This window comes from Mastigoproctus giganteus, chromosome 10 (assembly GCF_048544385.1).
Source record: "Mastigoproctus giganteus isolate SK-2022 chromosome 10, ASM4854438v1, whole genome shotgun sequence".
Taxonomy (NCBI): domain Eukaryota; kingdom Metazoa; phylum Arthropoda; class Arachnida; order Uropygi; family Thelyphonidae; genus Mastigoproctus; species Mastigoproctus giganteus.
In genome coordinates, this window is record NC_143584.1 from 112,990,861 (window position 1) to 113,009,218 (window position 18,358).

General features: G+C 35.1%; 1 protein-coding gene across 7 annotated transcripts in view; it reads right to left on the reverse strand.

Annotated features, from left to right (window-relative positions):
* The window catches only part of LOC150079226 (lisH domain-containing protein ARMC9-like), a 446,058-nt gene extending 427,931 nt beyond the window's left edge, over positions 1-18,127 (reverse strand). For 4 of the 7 annotated variants that reach the window (XM_090383948.1, XM_090383947.1, XM_090383949.1 and 1 more), the window contains exons 1-3: positions 17,618-17,755; positions 7,879-8,145; positions 5,507-5,632 (exon numbers count right to left, since the gene is read on the reverse strand). In XM_090383948.1, the coding sequence (XP_090240074.1) occupies positions 5,507-5,632; positions 7,879-7,932 (180 nt within the window). In that variant the 5' untranslated portion in view covers positions 7,933-8,145; positions 17,618-17,755. Of the gene's footprint in view, positions 1-5,506; positions 5,633-7,878; positions 8,146-17,176; positions 17,543-17,617; positions 17,756-18,050 lie in introns of those variants that run through there. The other 3 variants (XM_090383946.1, XM_090383945.1, XM_090383944.1) reach the window with 3 other exon arrangements.
* Positions 18,128-18,358: the final 231 nt, after the last annotated feature.

Sequence of the window (18,358 nt, forward strand, 5' to 3'; positions counted from 1 at the left end):
AGGCTATTCTGTTAGTTCAATCTATTATAAATATGTAGTAAACTCGATCTTATTGCATTTGCAATAATACCGATAACTGGAATTCTGTGGGTTTTCACGTTATGGTATTATGATGAAATGAGTTTCCCTTCACTGAAATCTTCAATCATATAAAAAACATAAATAAATTTTCAGAATCTTCTCTTCATTCCTATTTACTCATTACAATGGTGAAGGGAAAGGGACTAACGGAAAGTGCAAGTGCTGGCAGTGCTAGGAAATGAAACAAAATTGATTTGAAATGAAGATGATTAATTAAGAGTACGAAGCAGGACAAAGTTTGTCATCTATTGCACAGAATTAGGTCTTGCTTACTATTTTGATTACTATTTTAAGGGACAGTGTGTGTATAAAAGAACATGCTAAAGGATCAAAGCATTTAAGATCAACAGTGATCACAAAACAGGGATTCAGGTGCTATATCGGAGATGGAAAAGCTATTAATAATATGGATGGAAAATCAGATTCAGAAGCAAGTGCCCCTGACTCTAATGGCCATTCAAGCAAAAGCAAGAAGTATTTATGAAGATATTAAGGATAAGTATGGCAAACCCCAAGTCAAGTTTGTGGCAAGCAATGGGTGGTTTAATAGGTTCAAGCATCGCACTGGTTTCCAAAACATTAAAGTATGTGGTGAAGTCGCCAGTGCCGATTCTGCAGCTGCAGAGAAATTTTGTGATGTGTTGGAAAAAACCCCTTCTAAATCTCCACAGCCCTCAACTTCCACAGTGGCATGCTTATCAGATGGAAAGTTAATTCTGGCAATGATGCTTAAAAGGTAAAACTTGCTGACGTTATGCTTGTCTCCTCTCTTTTTGCAATTTTATAACTTTGAAATTTTTGTAATTTTGTACACTTTTATACAAAAGTTCCTATGCATAAGATAAAAAAATTGAATAAATAATTCTATTTACATGTTCATTGAACATTTCTTGTTTACTTTAATCAAATTCAGCACGAATAGTTGTGAGTGCTGCATTAGCCGTTAGGGAAATTCCGACTTACGTAAAATTCGACTTATGTGGAGTTCCATGGAACGGAACCCTTACATAAGTCGGGGAGTGGCTGTATTTTCAAACAAGGCAAGCTGCTATTTATAAAAGTATAAATGGCCTCAACTGTGCCAAAAAATGTTTTTGCTTCGATGCAACTTTGGTGGATTCAGTAACAATTAAATTTAAGTTATGTGCATAACGATGAATATACACAGCCATCAGCACTATATTTTTTATCCTTTTTTGAAGACCGATTCCACCATCTGACATTACATTTGCTCCATCACATCTTGGCCTATTTTAAACCTAAGTCAAAATCATTTAAAAATTTCAGTACCAAACTGTAACAATCCTCGTCACATGAACTAGGAAGAACATCAAATTTTATAAATTGTTCCATAACCAAACCTGCAGGACCAATTGGTTTTGGTTTTTTTTTAGGAGCATTAGCAACTAAGGCCATATTGCTCCGGGATATGCGGTGGTCATTCCCTGACCTTTCTGCATCCTCCGTATTTGGTGGTGACGTGCAGGACCAATATATCTTAATGAAATAATTTGGTCCAAACCAGATATATCTATCATGGAGTCTACAATTAAACTGTAATATTTTGCGTTTTTAACTTCAGCAAATAATTGATGTTAAAGTTTCTTGTCCTGACGAGTAAATGAAATCATTTTGGATTTGGAGGCTTAAATATGTTTCATTGCATTTGCACTGCTGCAAATGATTTGCAAGATTCTTATCATAATAGTGAGCAAGCAATTTTACTAATTTTAAGAAACTTCCTTCATTTTCTTCACTTGTAGATTTTCCTCCATGTTCATAATGCCCTCTTAACGGCAAATACTGACATTTCAAAAAAACTCACATCATTTAAAATAGAGTACACTATATACCTAAATTTATAACAGAACCTTGGTTTTTTCAGTCTCAATTTGACCATATACATTTTAAAAAAAAATGTATATGGTCAATTTTTTGACTTGCTGATTTCTCATGTTGTTTTAGTTTACCTGTGATTTTTATAAAATTTGTAAATCCACCATTATTTATGTATAACCAGCAACAAAAACAATAACTTTTTTTTTACTCTTGGCAAATAAATTAGCCAAGATCACATAACACATTTTTTCGTAATGTCATCATTGTAAAAATAATGTCTTCTTGAAAAGTTATCAAATTTAAAATATTGATCTTTGATTCCTGGCCAGCAGGGGCCGTAATCCAAAATGTTCTTTATTAAATTTGGGGTTAAATTACCAATCTTAAAAGACATAGATCAGTAGGCCACTTAAAATCTTCTCTCAACATATCAGCAAAATCTAATAAGTATCAACATGAATCCTTTCTATTTCAATAACATCACTGTCTTTTTCTGGCTTTTGACTAGCTTTATCAAGAGCATTTTTCTTTTTTCTCTCATTTCCTGACAGTTTCCTCTTTTTAGCCAAGTTCATTTTCATTATATTATATGCGTATATTGCCTAAACAACAAAATAATTGTATTGTATTTTTTATCAAAACTAAAATTACTGTAACACAGAGCGAAAACAGATACAAAAATAGATTGTGACAAGTTTAATAATAGGAAATATACATATATTAGATTAGATACATACAAACAAAAAGCTTTCGGTTGTTTTGTCAACCTTCCTCAGTTAAACTGACAGTTAAGAATAGAACATGAGGGCATGTACTGCCAATCTTGTTCGTGAAGTGCTTGATTAATTGTTGGATGTTGAAGCCTGTGGCTGTGATGCATGTGGACGTTGCCAGCGTTTGTCAATAGTCAGGATTGCTGTTTCGACGATAGGGTGGACTTGACATCCACTGTTCCTGTTGACTGAGGTATTGGAGCATTTGATGTTCAATGACTCCAACCAGGCACGTCGTCGATAGTGGTGGGACTTATCCACAATCATGACATCACAGTGTGGGTCAATGTCGTGGTGGGTTGCCCAAACGTGTTCAGCAATAGCTGAGTGCTCCACATTCGCTAAGCGGATGAGCCATCTCCCAGTTTCCCCGATGTAGCAGCTAGTACAGTCACGGCAAGAGATGCGGTAGACCAATCCGCTTTGTAGTAAGGTGGGGACCGGTGTTTTTACTTTAGAGATGAGGGATCGTAATTTTCTGCCAGTCGTACACATGTGATTTTAAGACTCTACAAACCTGTTGTGATAGGTCTGGGTAATATGGGATAAAGGCGCTCAAGGGTGAGTCATTACCTTGGATGTTTCTGTTGGTCGCTACGTGGCCATGTGTCTGTAGGTCACACCTGTCAAGGGTATTGATGGGATAGCCACACCTCATAAGATCCACCTTGACTTTAGCAATTTCGGTGCACCTCTCATTTACAGAGCTAGAGTGTGTCCAGGCATGAGTTAGCAAGGTTCGTGCAGTGGCAAGAAGAGGGCTACGTGCGTGTGCTGACCGGAAGTTGGTAAATTGGCCAACACACATTGGTTTATGATGGACAGTTGTCTTCGAGGGCGTGCCCTCGCGCCGGACAAGGGTGTCTAAGTATGGTATGATGTTGTCCGACTCTAGCTCGATGGTGAATTTTATGAAAGGCAACAGAGAATTGAGGTGGTCTAAGATTCAGTCACCTGAATTTCTGGGGATAACCACGAACATATCGTCCATGTAGCGACACCAAAAGGTAATGGGATCTGGTACACTTGTAAATGCACGACCCTCTAATTCACGCAATACAACCAAAAAACAAAATAACCGAAAGCTTTTTGTTTGTATGTATTTAATCTAATATATGTATATTTCCTATTATTAAACTTGTCACAATCTATTTTTGTATCCGTTTTCGCTCTGTGTTACAGTAATTTTAGTTTTGATAATAATGAATCCAGAGCGCATAGGCCTCTTTAATCATATTGCATTTTTTGTTATTGTTTTAATAATATATTAAAATTTTTCATAATTAAAGGAACGTATAATCAAAAAATGTTTCAATTATTTTCATAATTTATTTTCCAGTATGATCTCTTTTTTTTTTGGTTGTTAAATTTTGGCCCAGAAGCCCTTGGTTAAAAAAAAAAACTTTAATCCAGCTCCGAGTCTAATATTTAAAGTAATTATTAAATTATGCACATATCTTGATAGCATACCATTTTTAATATTTTGACACTATAATAGATACAATAAAAAACAAAACACAACTGAGAACATTCAATTGTCAGCTCACAGCTGACACTGCCCACAGTTGCCATGCTACTCAACACCTTCTGGTGAGTATGGGCTTGGCACACCCAGGGTCCTGAGCTGGATATCATCATTCTTCTATTTTTTGGCGATTCCCTTCTACTTCTCTCTCTCTCTCTCAGGGTAATTCAGAATTTTTATTTTTTTTTTGGCTGATACAGCATAAGCCTCAGGCTCCCTTGCACCATATAGTTAATAATAATAATCATCGTATATACATTGTATGTCATACAATATATTCAAAAATCTGTTAAAGTCATTGTACGATGCATGTAATTTGATTATAAAGAATGATGAATTATACGTATAAAAGTTAATATTTTTAGAAACATTGAATAAATATTTAAGTAAGTTGTACAATGTATAACGTGGTTACTTTCATAAAAATGCGCCACAATACTGGATTTCAGCATCAGGAGATGTAATTACCTGCTGAGCTTACCCTGGCTCTGCCACTGTGTATTATATCAAGGTTGCACTGTAGTATCTATAAAAATATATGCGTTAACTCACCTTTGAAAGTGAATGGTCCAGGAAAGTTGAAAATGCAAAAAAAAAAAAAAAAAAAAAAAAAACCCACCTATTAAAGTGCCCACATCCATACTGGAGGGAGTGTCTGTTTTGAGGAAATTGTTTCTAATTTCTAATATTTGCCTTACTCTATATGCCTGGCAATTAAACGCATAACTCCTTCCCCTTCACTTCATGTCTATCCTTTCTGTACCCATTATATTTACCATATTCTGCATATGGTAAATATATAACAGAATGCCACTGTTTCTGATATTCCTATGTTGTTTACATTTATTGGAATTGAATATTAACTAATACCTCAACCTCAAAATTTCTCCAAGATTTTAATCCAAGAGACTGCAAAAATTAAACTTGCTCTTGAAGTGACAAAATTTGTTGGTCTTATCTTATCCTCCTAATGTCTGTCATTACTGATATTTTCTTTAATGTATCTTAAATTTTCCAGTAAATTAAAACCCCACATTTATCATAAAGAAAAACACTCTGCTTATATTTCAGAAAAATAATACACATATGTTAAAATTGCACCTTTTGCTAACTGGTAATGTCTCAAATTATACAAAAATGTCTTGTCACTAAAGTGGGGGGGGGGGGAAGAGAAAGAAAGGTTAATATTGTTGTTCATTACAAGTGCTATTCAAATACAATGAACTGAATCTTCTAATTTGCTAAAATTAGAAATAAATATTAATACAAAAAAAAAAAAAAAAGCAACCTGAATTTTTACAATCCTTTTATCTCTTCTGGAACTGCCTGCATTATCTTGAACGGGTTTACCAAGCTTCTGGCATTCTGTTTCAAATGAATGTACAGTTTCATCCAAACCAAGGTGTTCGAGATACTAAATTAACAAAATTAAAATCCACAATTAATTTAATTTATTATCAATAATATAAACTTTTTAACTTAAGTTATTAATTAATTTTATTTTATTAACAAATTAGGTTTGCTAATGCTCCCCCACATACACACTACTTGGATTTCCTCCATTTATAGTTGGTAGTAAGATTCACTGGTTGAAGTGGAAGCCTCCTGGGGCATTACCATCAGGTTTTTCTGTTAGTTGGTAGTCATCTTGAAAAAAATGGTCTTAAAACTGTAATCTTGAACCATAATCAATTTAGTCTCAACCATCATAACATTAAAATACATTACTTCATACTACATGATAAAAGAGATGCAGTCACATTTGACTAATTCAATCCTCCATAAAGCAAAGTGGTGATATTACAATTAGCGACACTACCCAGTACCGCTTAGTGTCACAATGCTCTGCTATTCCTCTCTATAGCATGGAAGCCACATCTCAACCCATGATGATATTGGTTCCCACCTAAGTGATCACCTCCAACTATACTAGAAATTCAAAATATTATCCCTTGATGAGAATAATAATATTGCATGACTTTTGTAATACTATTTGCAGGCTGTGTTACTATGTTACATTGAAAGAAAATCCCTCTTCTTTCATTCATGTTCATTCATTCAACAATCCCAAAAAGATTAACATTACATAAAACATATCTCTTGCAAGTCAATCATATAGAGAATTAATGTGAAATAAGAATGATGCTAATTAAGCTATGTGAAATGTTATAAAGCAAATGTTATTATGAAGAGAGGATTATAGTTTACTATTAACGAACTAAAGTTCCCACATACATACAGTAAACCCCCGCTATTCGCGGGGGTTACATACCTGAGAAATGTCGCGAATACCGAAAACACGAATACTGAGTTATGGCTCCCATAGTAATAAAGGGGTTCCGTTCCAAAGTATGAAATATATAAGAAAAACTAGTCTAAAATTTTGTCTGTGTATGTATTATATGTACCTTCATAATATGACTGTACATAGACAGTACATAGTGATATGAAAGCATATGGCATCGAAATGAAAATAAGAAACAATTTAATATTAAATGTAATATTTATTAGAAATTTCAAACAAATCTTTCAAACCAGCGCCTTTGCTAGCAAAAAAAAAACTTATCCGCCAGTGCTACCAGTTTCGCTAAAGTGTTGATAAAGGAGTTTTGCCTTTTCACAAATGATGAGTGAACTTAACAGAATCTTATTTTGAGTTCGGTCTTCTACCCACAGATTTAAAGCCTTTTCCATTTTTTCTAATTTAACATCACGAGTTACAGAGCAAATTTTTGAAGCAATTAGCGTGTTTTCACGGACACTACGGCGGATTTTTTTTCTTCCGATTTTTTGATTGATCGTACCGTTGACTCATTGATTTTATAATGTTTTGCCATTGAAGAGACACTTTCACCATTAAAAATGTTGTCTAATAACTCAATTTTATTCGCTAATGTCATCACCTTCTTTGATATTTTCACATTTCCCTTGTTATTCGTAGCCATATTTTTGTACGGGTAAAAAAGAACTTGTCCACAATAAAGGCACTTTCTTCCGTTAACACACTCGAAAAAGTCTGTTTACACTAACACACTGCAAAACGGTAGATTTATCACTTTTGTAAGCATATCAATTTATAAATTGATAAATTTATTCAATTTATAAGCATATAAATTAAAAGCAAACGACCAAACCTTCCATGACAAGCGCACAACACATACTGAACAAGGATTAGCGAGAAACATCCACGCTCGCGATTTTGTCACCCCTCCCCCCCCACCCACTGAACGCTGTTTTGACGGGGAAAGATAATTTTAGCCATGCCCATGTTATTTTATGGCGGAAAATATTCACAGCGCTTTAAAATTCACATTTTTTTTAGGTTTCATTTTATATTAAATCAGCGATCGCGAATACGCGAAACCACGAATACAGATACCACGAATAGCGGGGGTTTACTGTAATTACTTAACATTTCTGGATTCATTCTGTGTTGAATCCAGGAATTACACCTGGATTATGAAAGTGTAATTCTTACTTCATATTAATTCCTTATGAACAACCATTTAATATCCTTCTTTCAACATAAATTTTATATAACTTTTAAAATTGAAGATGTTAAAGAACTTTAGAAATTTTAAAATATGATTTACAAATTAGATACACATGCATAAACATTAATTTTTTTTTTTTACTTTTTATTTAACAGTAATGTGTTACCTCTTTAATTATGGCATTCAATTCTCCCTCAACTGATGAGACTGATCCAGACATGTTAAGTGATACTTTCAAAGGATCAAGTGTTCACTGTTTATCCTGTTTATCCTATCCTAAGGGAACTGTTTGTCATCACATACTGAAATTTAAAACAGTAGCTTATGCCACAGATGGTGATACATATAGTCTTCATTCGTATGGAAGATCTATCAAGCAGGATAAACAAATATTCACAATGCACAGACTCTTGGTCTTTTTCAGGACAGGAAACTGAAATGTTAACTTCATTTTAATGCCTTTTTAAAATATTTAAATTGCTTATTTAAAATGTTCATTCAATAATAATAATAAGAAAGCCATGAAAAATTTATAACAATAAAAAATTATAGAGAACAATCATTTGAAATACACACAGACAAATAGTTTAATGGTAGCTGTAAGCAGAGGGCAAAAGTGATTCTTGCAGTGCTTTTACTTGGATATGCAGCAGCTGGAGAGAAAAGTATCAGGATTACAAGGCCTGCTGGGGGTTCACATGGGACTGGAAATTACACAGACCATGTAATTGCCAGTTACCAAAAACACAGATGTACATTTACTTGCTTATACACTAATACCAGGAGCATAGTTTATAGCTGTGATGATCATAGTGTACAGAAAGGGCAGACATAACAGGAGGATGGGGGAAGTTGATATTTTTGGTTAAAAAACACATTCTAAAACAGTAAAACCAGTAGACTTATGCCAGTTTAATATTCAGTAAATTCTAATGTGATATAAACACAGGAACAACAAAGAAACAGTTGGAAACTGTTCCTTTGTTATAAACCTGTTATAAACCAAATGTTATGATTAACTCACAAACAGAGTGAATTAGCAAATCAATGTCATGGCATGGATGATTGTAACTTTCCAGGTATAAATTGAAACTCATGGTTTGGTAGCTCACTTAGTAGCAGATCATTTCTCGATTTGTTGGATTTTCTATACTAACTCAGAGGAGAGGCAACGAAATGCAATATTCTTGATCTAGGTTAACAGCAGTGATTCATCATGTACTGAGAATCTTCAAAAAGGAAACTTTAAGTGGCAGTGATCATGGTGTATTGATATTCAAAGAAGGTGCTACTGTCAAGGTTAAAGGGAAGAGATTTTTTCACAAAGGTCATTATAATGGGCTCACACAATCTTTTAACTCTTTTCAGTGGAACAAATTAATGTTAAAAAGTGTAAATGACAAATGAGAAGTGTTCAGAGAGGTAATCATACAGCCCAAGTGTTTTATATTAACTAAGCGATACTGCTCAGAATTTATACCAAAATGGATGCCAAATGACCTGATGAGCTCAATGGCATAGAAGTATGGGATGCATATAAATTATTAGGTGATATAGAAGCTTACGGTAGATATAAACTAGTCTGCAATAAAGTCACAAAGTAGGTTAGGCAAGCTAAGGCAGATTATGAGTAGTCTTTGGCACAGAAAACCAACAGACTTCTTTACTTATGTCAAGACTAGAGGGTTGTGGTTTTGTTGTGGTTTTTTATTTTAGGAGCATTAGCAACTAAGGCCATATTGCTCCGGGGATATGCAGTGGTCATTCCCTGACCTTTCCGCATCCTCCGTATTTGGTGGGCACGGACTCGATCACGGGCACGGACTTAATGATCCTGCTCAGATTTCTGACAAACTGAACAGGAATTTTGAATCTTCATTCATACACAAGGAATTCTTTAGGGAAGGGGATGCCAGAAGTTTATCAATTTGAAACAGGGAGATGACTGATTTTCTAATAATTGAGAGGAAAGTGGGGAAAAATTGTTGAAGCTAAACATGAAAACAGCACTTGGTGTGGATGGAATCTATCCAATTATTTTAAGGGGGGGACAGCAAAGGAAGAAAGAAAGCAAATCCTTAGCCATAGTTATGAGAGCATGTTTGGATTCCAGGAAGGTCCCTGTTGACTGGAGATGTTAGAATGTATCCCCAGTTCACAAAACGAATTGACGTGTAACTTCTGTTTCAGGGAAAATAATGGAGTCACTGGTTAAAGAAGTAATGTAGGACCATCTAGACAGGAGTACAGTTATAATGCGCCTACTCCTGTAAAAGCCTTTGACACTGTTGCACATAAAAGACTATTGTACAAATTGGAGCAATGTCACATTAAGGGCAATTTACTGCTGTGGATAAAGGAATGGTTGAGTTGGAGAAGACAAAGAGCAGTTATCAATGGACACCACTGTTCATGGACTAATGTTTGTGGAGTGGTTCAATGGCCATTGGAACAGAGAATTCTGCAGTCAGGGTAAGCATAGGATGTGTGGTACCTGAATTAATGGTGGGTAGCTTACCCTGTGAAAATACAAATGTAGCTATCACTCACAGCGAAACACCATTCTTGTGTGAGAATAGCACAAGATAAGATGATACTTGCATTTCTGTGTGGTGCACTGGCTTGGTGTGCTACAGTTTTTTATGATTGACAGGGATATCTGTAGAATGTTTCTTTCAGCTGTAGCAAGCAAAATGGAAGAAGTTATTTAACCACAGGTGACGTTCATGTAAAACTAACATCATCTTCAGTAAAAGGTGACTACTCCTTGTGGAGGTGAAAACTAACGTACTCTTCAGTGGATGTAACCACTGAAGAGGACATCAAAGGAGATAACTGTGATGCTTGCAACATCATATCAAAAACAAATACAACCAAGCAGTGAAAGCTCTGACATTTTTTTGAATGATCCTTGCTGTATGGGTTGATCTTCCAGCTACATCATATGGAAATTAAAATTCCAAGGAGTGCACAGTTCCTACAACATGGTATCCTCAGTTGTTGTTATTTGGTTTTTAGGAGCATTAGCAACTAAAGCCATATTGCTCTGGGTATATGCGGTGGTCATTCCCTGACCTTTCTGCATCCTCCATATCTGGTGGTCACGGGCTCAAACACCGGTCTAATCAAGAAGCGTGTGATACGCACTGCTGCTTCTGCCCACCTGCCTACAGAGGCGCCTGGTATCCTCAGAGGGGCTGCTTCACTTGACAATCTTTAGATTACTGCAAAGTGGTTCCTTACACTGTGAACAACAGCTGTACAATGCAGCTCCGTGTGCTGCAGGCAAGAGCTTCAGCGACTAGTAGACCATCAACAGTACTAGACAATCAAGCTGAAGGCTAGCAGACATCATTCTTACTAGCTGCAGGAGGGCTAGTATGAATAGGCCAGTTCATCATTAGTTTTACTGGGTGGTATTTCAAGTCAGAGTAGTCAATGAGGATAGGTGCTTCAGGATGTACATTTCATCACTGATTGGTCAAATCAGTGTACTCAACGAGGCCATTGGAAACATCAACATCTAATCAAGCATATTTGAAGGTTAATGAAAATTATGCATTTGTAGCAGTCCTATGTTCATCTTCTGACTGCAATTTATCGATAAGCATACATCCACAGTATGGAATCCAGCTTTCCAGATTATATTTCATTTATTATAAAGACTTTTCCCGGAATGGATATCACATTGAGATTGCAAGAACTTACTGCAATTTCTCATTAGCTACTCTTTGTGGCAGGGACTTCAAATCAAATTACATGAACCACAGAGCTTCAAGGACTAATGCAGTTGATATGGACTGCTATGTCTTATAATGAAGCAGGTATTAATTAGTGGCTGCAAGTTTGTAATTATCAGTACAGTATTGTAAAGAGGTGGCAGGGTTGCCAGGAAGGTTGTCTAGTTCTGCCTAGTGCAATAAAAAATATAAAATAAAAATTCCCAAGGACTCAGTATTATGCCTTTTGTTGTTTTCTGTATTTATTAATGATATAGATGAAGGTATATCACACTTATTATTATTAGCCATATGGTGCAAGGAAGCCTGAGGCTTATGCTGCACCAGCCAAAAAAAAAAATTCCTGAGTTACCCCGAGAGAGAGAGAGAGAGAGAGTCAGAAGTAGAAAGGAATCACCAAGAAAGAGAAGAATGATGATATCCAGCTCAGGACCCTGGGTCTGCCAAGCCCATACTCACCAGATGTGAGCCCCTCAGACTTAACATCTTAAGTTTGCAGATGATAGAAATGTGGCAGGGTGGTTAATGACAGTAATCAAGGTATTGCAATAAGGTCTAGAAAATTCAGGTGGGCAGAGAAATGGCAAATGAAGTTTAACACCGACAAATGCAAGGTACTGCATATGGATGGCCATAATCCCAGTTTAATGTACTAACTATGTAGAACTATACTTAGGGTAGTGGAAATGAAAAAGATCTGGGGTAATTGTGCAGTCAGTTATGATATTCTCTGAGCAATGCAAACAGGCTGCCAGGGCAGCTCATGGGGTTTTTTCAATGATATACAGGAATTCTTCTAGAAGGGAAAAGGAGTGATTATACCATTGTATAAAGCATTGGTTAGGCTACATCTTGAGTACTGCATACAGGTCTAGAGGTCTCATTTTAGGAAGGATACGGATCTGCTGGAACAGGTGCAGAGAAGGGCAACAAGATTGGCAAGGGGAACAAAAGTGTGCTCTTACCAAGAAAGAGTTAAAATCTGCAAATTGCAGTATCTGGAGACTAGAGGACTGCAAAGTGGTCTCTGATTGAGGTTTTTCTTTATCAATACTGATGGCATAAAACCTCAATCAGATCCTTCCTCTTATTCACACTACACACACAAGGGGGCATAATTTCAAACTGAGTACGGATGGATACTGGACAGATGTGCAGAAGTTTGCCTTCAGCCAGTGGGTAGCTGGTTGTTGGAACAAATTCCATCTGTTGTGGAAATGGGTAGTTTGAATAAATTCAAAGAAGAACTAGACAAACAATAGGAGGCAATGGACAGGTGACATGGGAAGGGTTTTTTTTTTTTTTTTTTTGTGGCTGATGCTGTATAAGCTTGCTTTCTTACAGTATCAGTTGTCATGACTAATACTAATTGCTTCAGAATTAATTACTCTAGATGGCAAGCCATCTTGAATCGCACTTGACTGACTTCTGTTGTCTTTTAACCTCTGCTGACCAGCCTGCAACAGTAGCATAACTGGGCAATGCTTCCCTAACTCTAGTCATTCTTTCATGGATTTCTTTAGCATGCCTGCCCTCTTCAGTGATGAATGATGCTTAATTTTCTGGATATTCATCCTTCTTCCACTTACCAACTTAAAAAATCAAATGTTAAGTTTTTAAATTTTAGAAAATGCATAAGATATTTACATAGAATTTTTTTTATGTTGTTTTACAAGACTTAAACCTATAAAAATAACCAATTTTAGAATTTATTAATAGATTTTATGTACCCTGTTCTGAGAACTTTTTGGACACTTGTCATTGTGTACAGAAAGACAGACAGGAGAGGAGCAGCAGTTATGCTCTTGGTTAATAAGCATATAGAATCTAAGGCAGCACATCCAGTTGATATGGGCTGCTAATATATGGTTTAGTCAGTTTGGTATAATATAAGCAAACAAAATTGGGGGTAAGTTATAAGTCAAATGATTGTGATGAGTATACTGAACAAATAAATGAAACAGGTCAATAAATCGGCATGTCTTATTGTGGGGATTTTAAATTTCCAGACTGGAACTTGCGGACTGGTCACTCACATAGTAACAGAACAGTCCTGAATTTATTGAATGACTGTTTTCCACATCAGCATGTTAGAGGCAACAAGATAGTGCAATAACTCTTTATGCATTAAGAATTTCTAGATAAAGGAACCAAGAAACTAAGTGGCAGTGATCATAAACTAATGACGTGGCATTTAATGGGAATGCATCTTACTTTCTTAAAGGTGACTATAATGGTCTTAAACAGTTTTTAAATTCTATTCAACAGGCTGGCAAAGATGTTAAGAACTTCTAAACTTCCTGTTTAGAAAATTCTAAACTGGAAGTTTCAGGGAAGTAATCATAAAAGCTACTAAGCTTTTTATACCAACATATTTTATGCAGTTATATTCGAGAAGATGGAAAATTAGATAAAGAGATTAGCACAAAAATTTTTGTTTTTCCTCAATTTATTTAAATAACTTGTTATAACTTGTTTTCCTTTCTTCCATTAATTTTGTGAATTTAATTTCAGTAATTTTGTCAAATTTAATTCTTACCTTTTCATTATTTTTGGTACCTTGTAGGCCTAAATTTTTAAGTTCATAGTAGATAAAGTTCTGTTTAATTAACTGTGATTATTTGCTGATCTAAATTCTGTAAGGTAAATTTTACAATAATTTATGATTTAATTTGTATCTTATAATGGTTACAAGATCCACATTGAATACTTTGACTGAAATGGCTGTAGGTGATTCCTGTTTGAAGCCATGAAGAGCTTTGTATATAGCGTTCATTGTTCTCATTGTGCAATAAAGAGTATTTAATAAGCTGGAACTTGTTTGGATCACACAGTGGATCAGAAGGTGGTTGCTGGGTAGAAAAAAGAGGGGTTATAATTAATGATTACTCTCCATGTTAGGCTAATGTAAGAAGTGGGGTTACCAAAGAATTGGTACTGGATCACTGTATTTTTTCTTAAATGGCAAAGGATACAGGGTGTGATGTCAAAATTTGCAGTTGATAAGGTCAGTGGTAGTTAATGATCAAAGCTATGCAGGGCTTCTTTAAGTTAGCTTAAATAGATGGGATGGTTAGAAAAGTTGTAGCTAAGTTTTAATGCAGCAAAGTACAAGGACTTACACTTGGGGAACGGCAGCTCCTAACATATACAATTTGTGGGATCAAACTAAAAACAATGGAGAAAGAAAAGATTTGGCATTTATGAAATGATAGAACACGGAATTCTCCAAACAAAATGAAGGCCCACAGTCTTATCGATAATTTATCAAATATTTGCTCGTAGAGATACTGAGGATCCTAATGCCACTGTATAAGGCAGTCATAAGACTGCACTTGGAATACTGTGTTCAAAGTATGGAGACCACATCTACAAAAAGTATATAAGCCTCAGAGAAGAAAGTAAAATGAATAGGGGGTGAAATTTTATATAAATAATATAATATATTATGTTATTATATAATATATATTACACAATATATTATATTATAAATAATATAATATATTATGTTATTTATATAATACAATATATGATGCTATTTACATAATATTTTATATAATATAAATTTATTTTATAAAAATTATAATTATTTTTATAATTTTAATATTATTATACTATATACCTGCAATTCATATTTAATTTTAAAAAAGGTTTCCTTTTTGAATTTTAAAATGTGGCAATGCTATGGGTGTCCAAATATTTTCCTTCATAATGTATTTCTGGTTGAAGGAGAGAGAAAAATTTGTTTTGTTGTTTTAATAGCAGATAACCATTTATTTCAGAGAAAACTCTTTTGATGTTTCCTGCCTACATGTGTCAACATGTAATTTTAGCACAGATTTTTCAGGCAAATAGACTCATACTCCAATAATTATTTATTAGTCTCTTGCAACAGCTTTCAAAAATGAAGAAATGTGCTTTTTTCAGTTTCGTGTATCTAAAATTTTATGTAATTTGGTACTAAAAGTGAGCTGCATTCATCAGCTCTTCTTATCTAATCATTTTTTTGATAATGTGCCTTTTATTATTCTGCAAATTGTGTAATTCCACTATGGACTGCTTTGAAATTTGGAAATTCATGGTATGAAAAATTCCTAGGAAATCCTCAAGAATTAAACTAATAATAACCTCATTTATTTATTTATTTCGTATGATGTGATCAATACAAGAAGGAACCAGTTTTTTCTTGCTTCCTTCGTGTATCGTTGCCGGGATATCCAACCAACTAGTTGATTCGGCACCATTGTGATATCCAGCCCGAGGCGGGAATCGAACCCGCAACCTTTGGGTTGCCAGGCAGGTACTTTACCTACTCGGCTAGCCCGGTCGGCATAACCTCATTATTAAACAAATTGCATACAGTAGAGAATCACTTTCCACCTAACATTAATATTTTTTGTCCACTCACTGAATTTAGATCCTGCCTTATTAATTAAGAGTAAAGCTCTTCTTTGCCACATGTTAAATCACATTCAAATGAACCTGAATTAATCCATTATATCCTTTCTCTCCCTCCATCCAGATTTTATTAATCATTTTTCAATAATAGTACTTGTTATGAGTAATATATGTTCTACCATACAGTTAATCTTATTTTATTGTATCTGCTGAAACTTGTTTTGTCATAATTAGCAAGAATATAATTGTATTTTATATTTTCAGTATTTGCTTGTTTATTATAAATGAACTTATTGTTTTATTTTGTTTATTTTTCTTTCTTTCTTTATTATTATTTATATTTTTGGACCACTCTCCATTATTCCCCATTGCTGTCCCATGGCTGTTTCAGGACTTGCTATGTTGTTGTTTTGTCACTTCAGTTTGCTGCTTATGATTTTGAACACAGTTTAACTAACCTGTTTGATCAAACTTGTGCTTTTGAGAATCTTGTTTGTGGCTCTTGTAATTGACTGTTTGCATCAGAATTATTATTATTATTAGCCATATGGTGCAAATAAGTAGGTGGTAGATGACTTTCATCAACCGGTGAAATACCACCACTTTGCTTATTGGAGGCTTGAAGTGGTGAACCCCATGTTTAGTCTCTAGAGCAAAGTTTCCGGCATCCCCCTCCCCCCACACTTCTCCTTCAACCCTTGCACGGTACTAAGTACTATAGGTTTTGATACCTTTCGTGTTTGGGGTTTTCATAAAAAAAAAAAAAAAAAAAAAAAAAAAAAGGAAGCCTGAGGCTTATGCTGCACCGGCCAAAAAAAAAAAAAAAAAAAAAAAAATTCCGAGTTACCCAGAGGGGAGAGGAGGGGGGAGGAATCACCAAGAAAGAGAAGAATGGTGATATCCGGCTCAGGACCCTGGGTGTGCCAAGCCCATATTCACCAGATGAGAGCCCCTGGGACTACAAGTGAATAAGTAAAATGTGTGATTAAAACGTTATTAATTCCTTCTCTTCGCCTCACCCCCAAGGGTTTACACTAGCATGTCAATATACTAATATAAACCACGCTCTGCGAATACATTTCAATATTTTTAGCTCAACATTTTTACCAAGTGTTCCCAAGCTTTTTTGCTCGCGGACCCCATTTGGCTTCGAAAAATACCACCGATCCTCACCACTGAATACCACCGATATGGGATCTGAACGATAGGTATTAAAAATTTATATCTCAGAACTGATTTATTATATGTTTATAATCTACCTTTTTCAGACGGATACAAAAAATAACTGAATAAACTGTCACTATTTGAGTACAGAATCAATCGTACCTCAAATAGGCTACTAGTGCGAAGAATTGTGTTATTTTTTTCTCACAAAGTCCTTTAGAGAGTGATTGTAGACAACTGAATTCTCAGTGTCAGGTGCGACATCCAGTCTAATGATGTTCAGATTTTATTTTTAAAAATAAGTATAATTCAAAGCAGCCATAACAAAAATTATTCATAATTCACCTGGGAACTGTTCGCGGTTCCCTTGGGATCAGAGAAGCATAGTTCGGGAACCAATTACACATGGATTATCCACGACAAATATTCTTGCGGAACATAGTGATCGTGCACTAAGTTTGCATGCTACATCTCCTACAATTTGAATCATCAGTAACCCCAACTGATATCACACTTCAAAATACTGTAGTAAAATGAAGCACAAAACCCAACTTTCCGGTGTAAAAAATAAATAAATAAAAATATATATATATATAGGCTTACTCTGTTCTACACATTATTCCACACAAGCGTATAAACACGAAATTTGCCATACCACCCAATTGCTAATATATACACTACCGAATTATGGATTTAGACTGAATCGTTTCTAGGTACGATTATATAGCTGCATTACTAGCGCCTCTTTAGTTAGTTATATGAAATCTATTATGTCTATTTATATTTAGTTATGAAGTAAGAGAAAGAATTGTGGAAGTATACGTCTTGATTTTGCGGCTTGCATACCAGTAGCCATTTACGTTGCATCTGGACCGCAGCCAGCCCATTCCTTATTTCCGAGTTCTCTGATTTCACACATCGAGGTAACTTGATTTTAATGCAGCTTCTCAACCAGTGGGACTTGTACTAAACGGCTAAGACGGGGAAATGAGTGATAGAATATAAAAAAAAAAAAAAAAAAAACATATTCACCCACAGGCTCATATTTCTTGAGTATGGGCTTGGCACACCAAGGGTCCTGAACTGGATATCATCATTCTTCTCTTTCTTGATGATTCCTTTCTACTTTTCTTTCTCTCTCTCTCTCTCTCAGGGTAACTCGAAATTTTTTTTTTTTTTTTTTTTGGCTGGTGCAGCATAAGCCTCAGGCTTCCTCGCACCATATGTTTAATAATAATAATAATAATAATAATAAGTGATGAATCTGCAGAAAACCCACGCGGAAAAAAGTCAGGAGGTACACGAACCAAAGACAGGAGATCAAAGAGATGGGGCATATGCAAC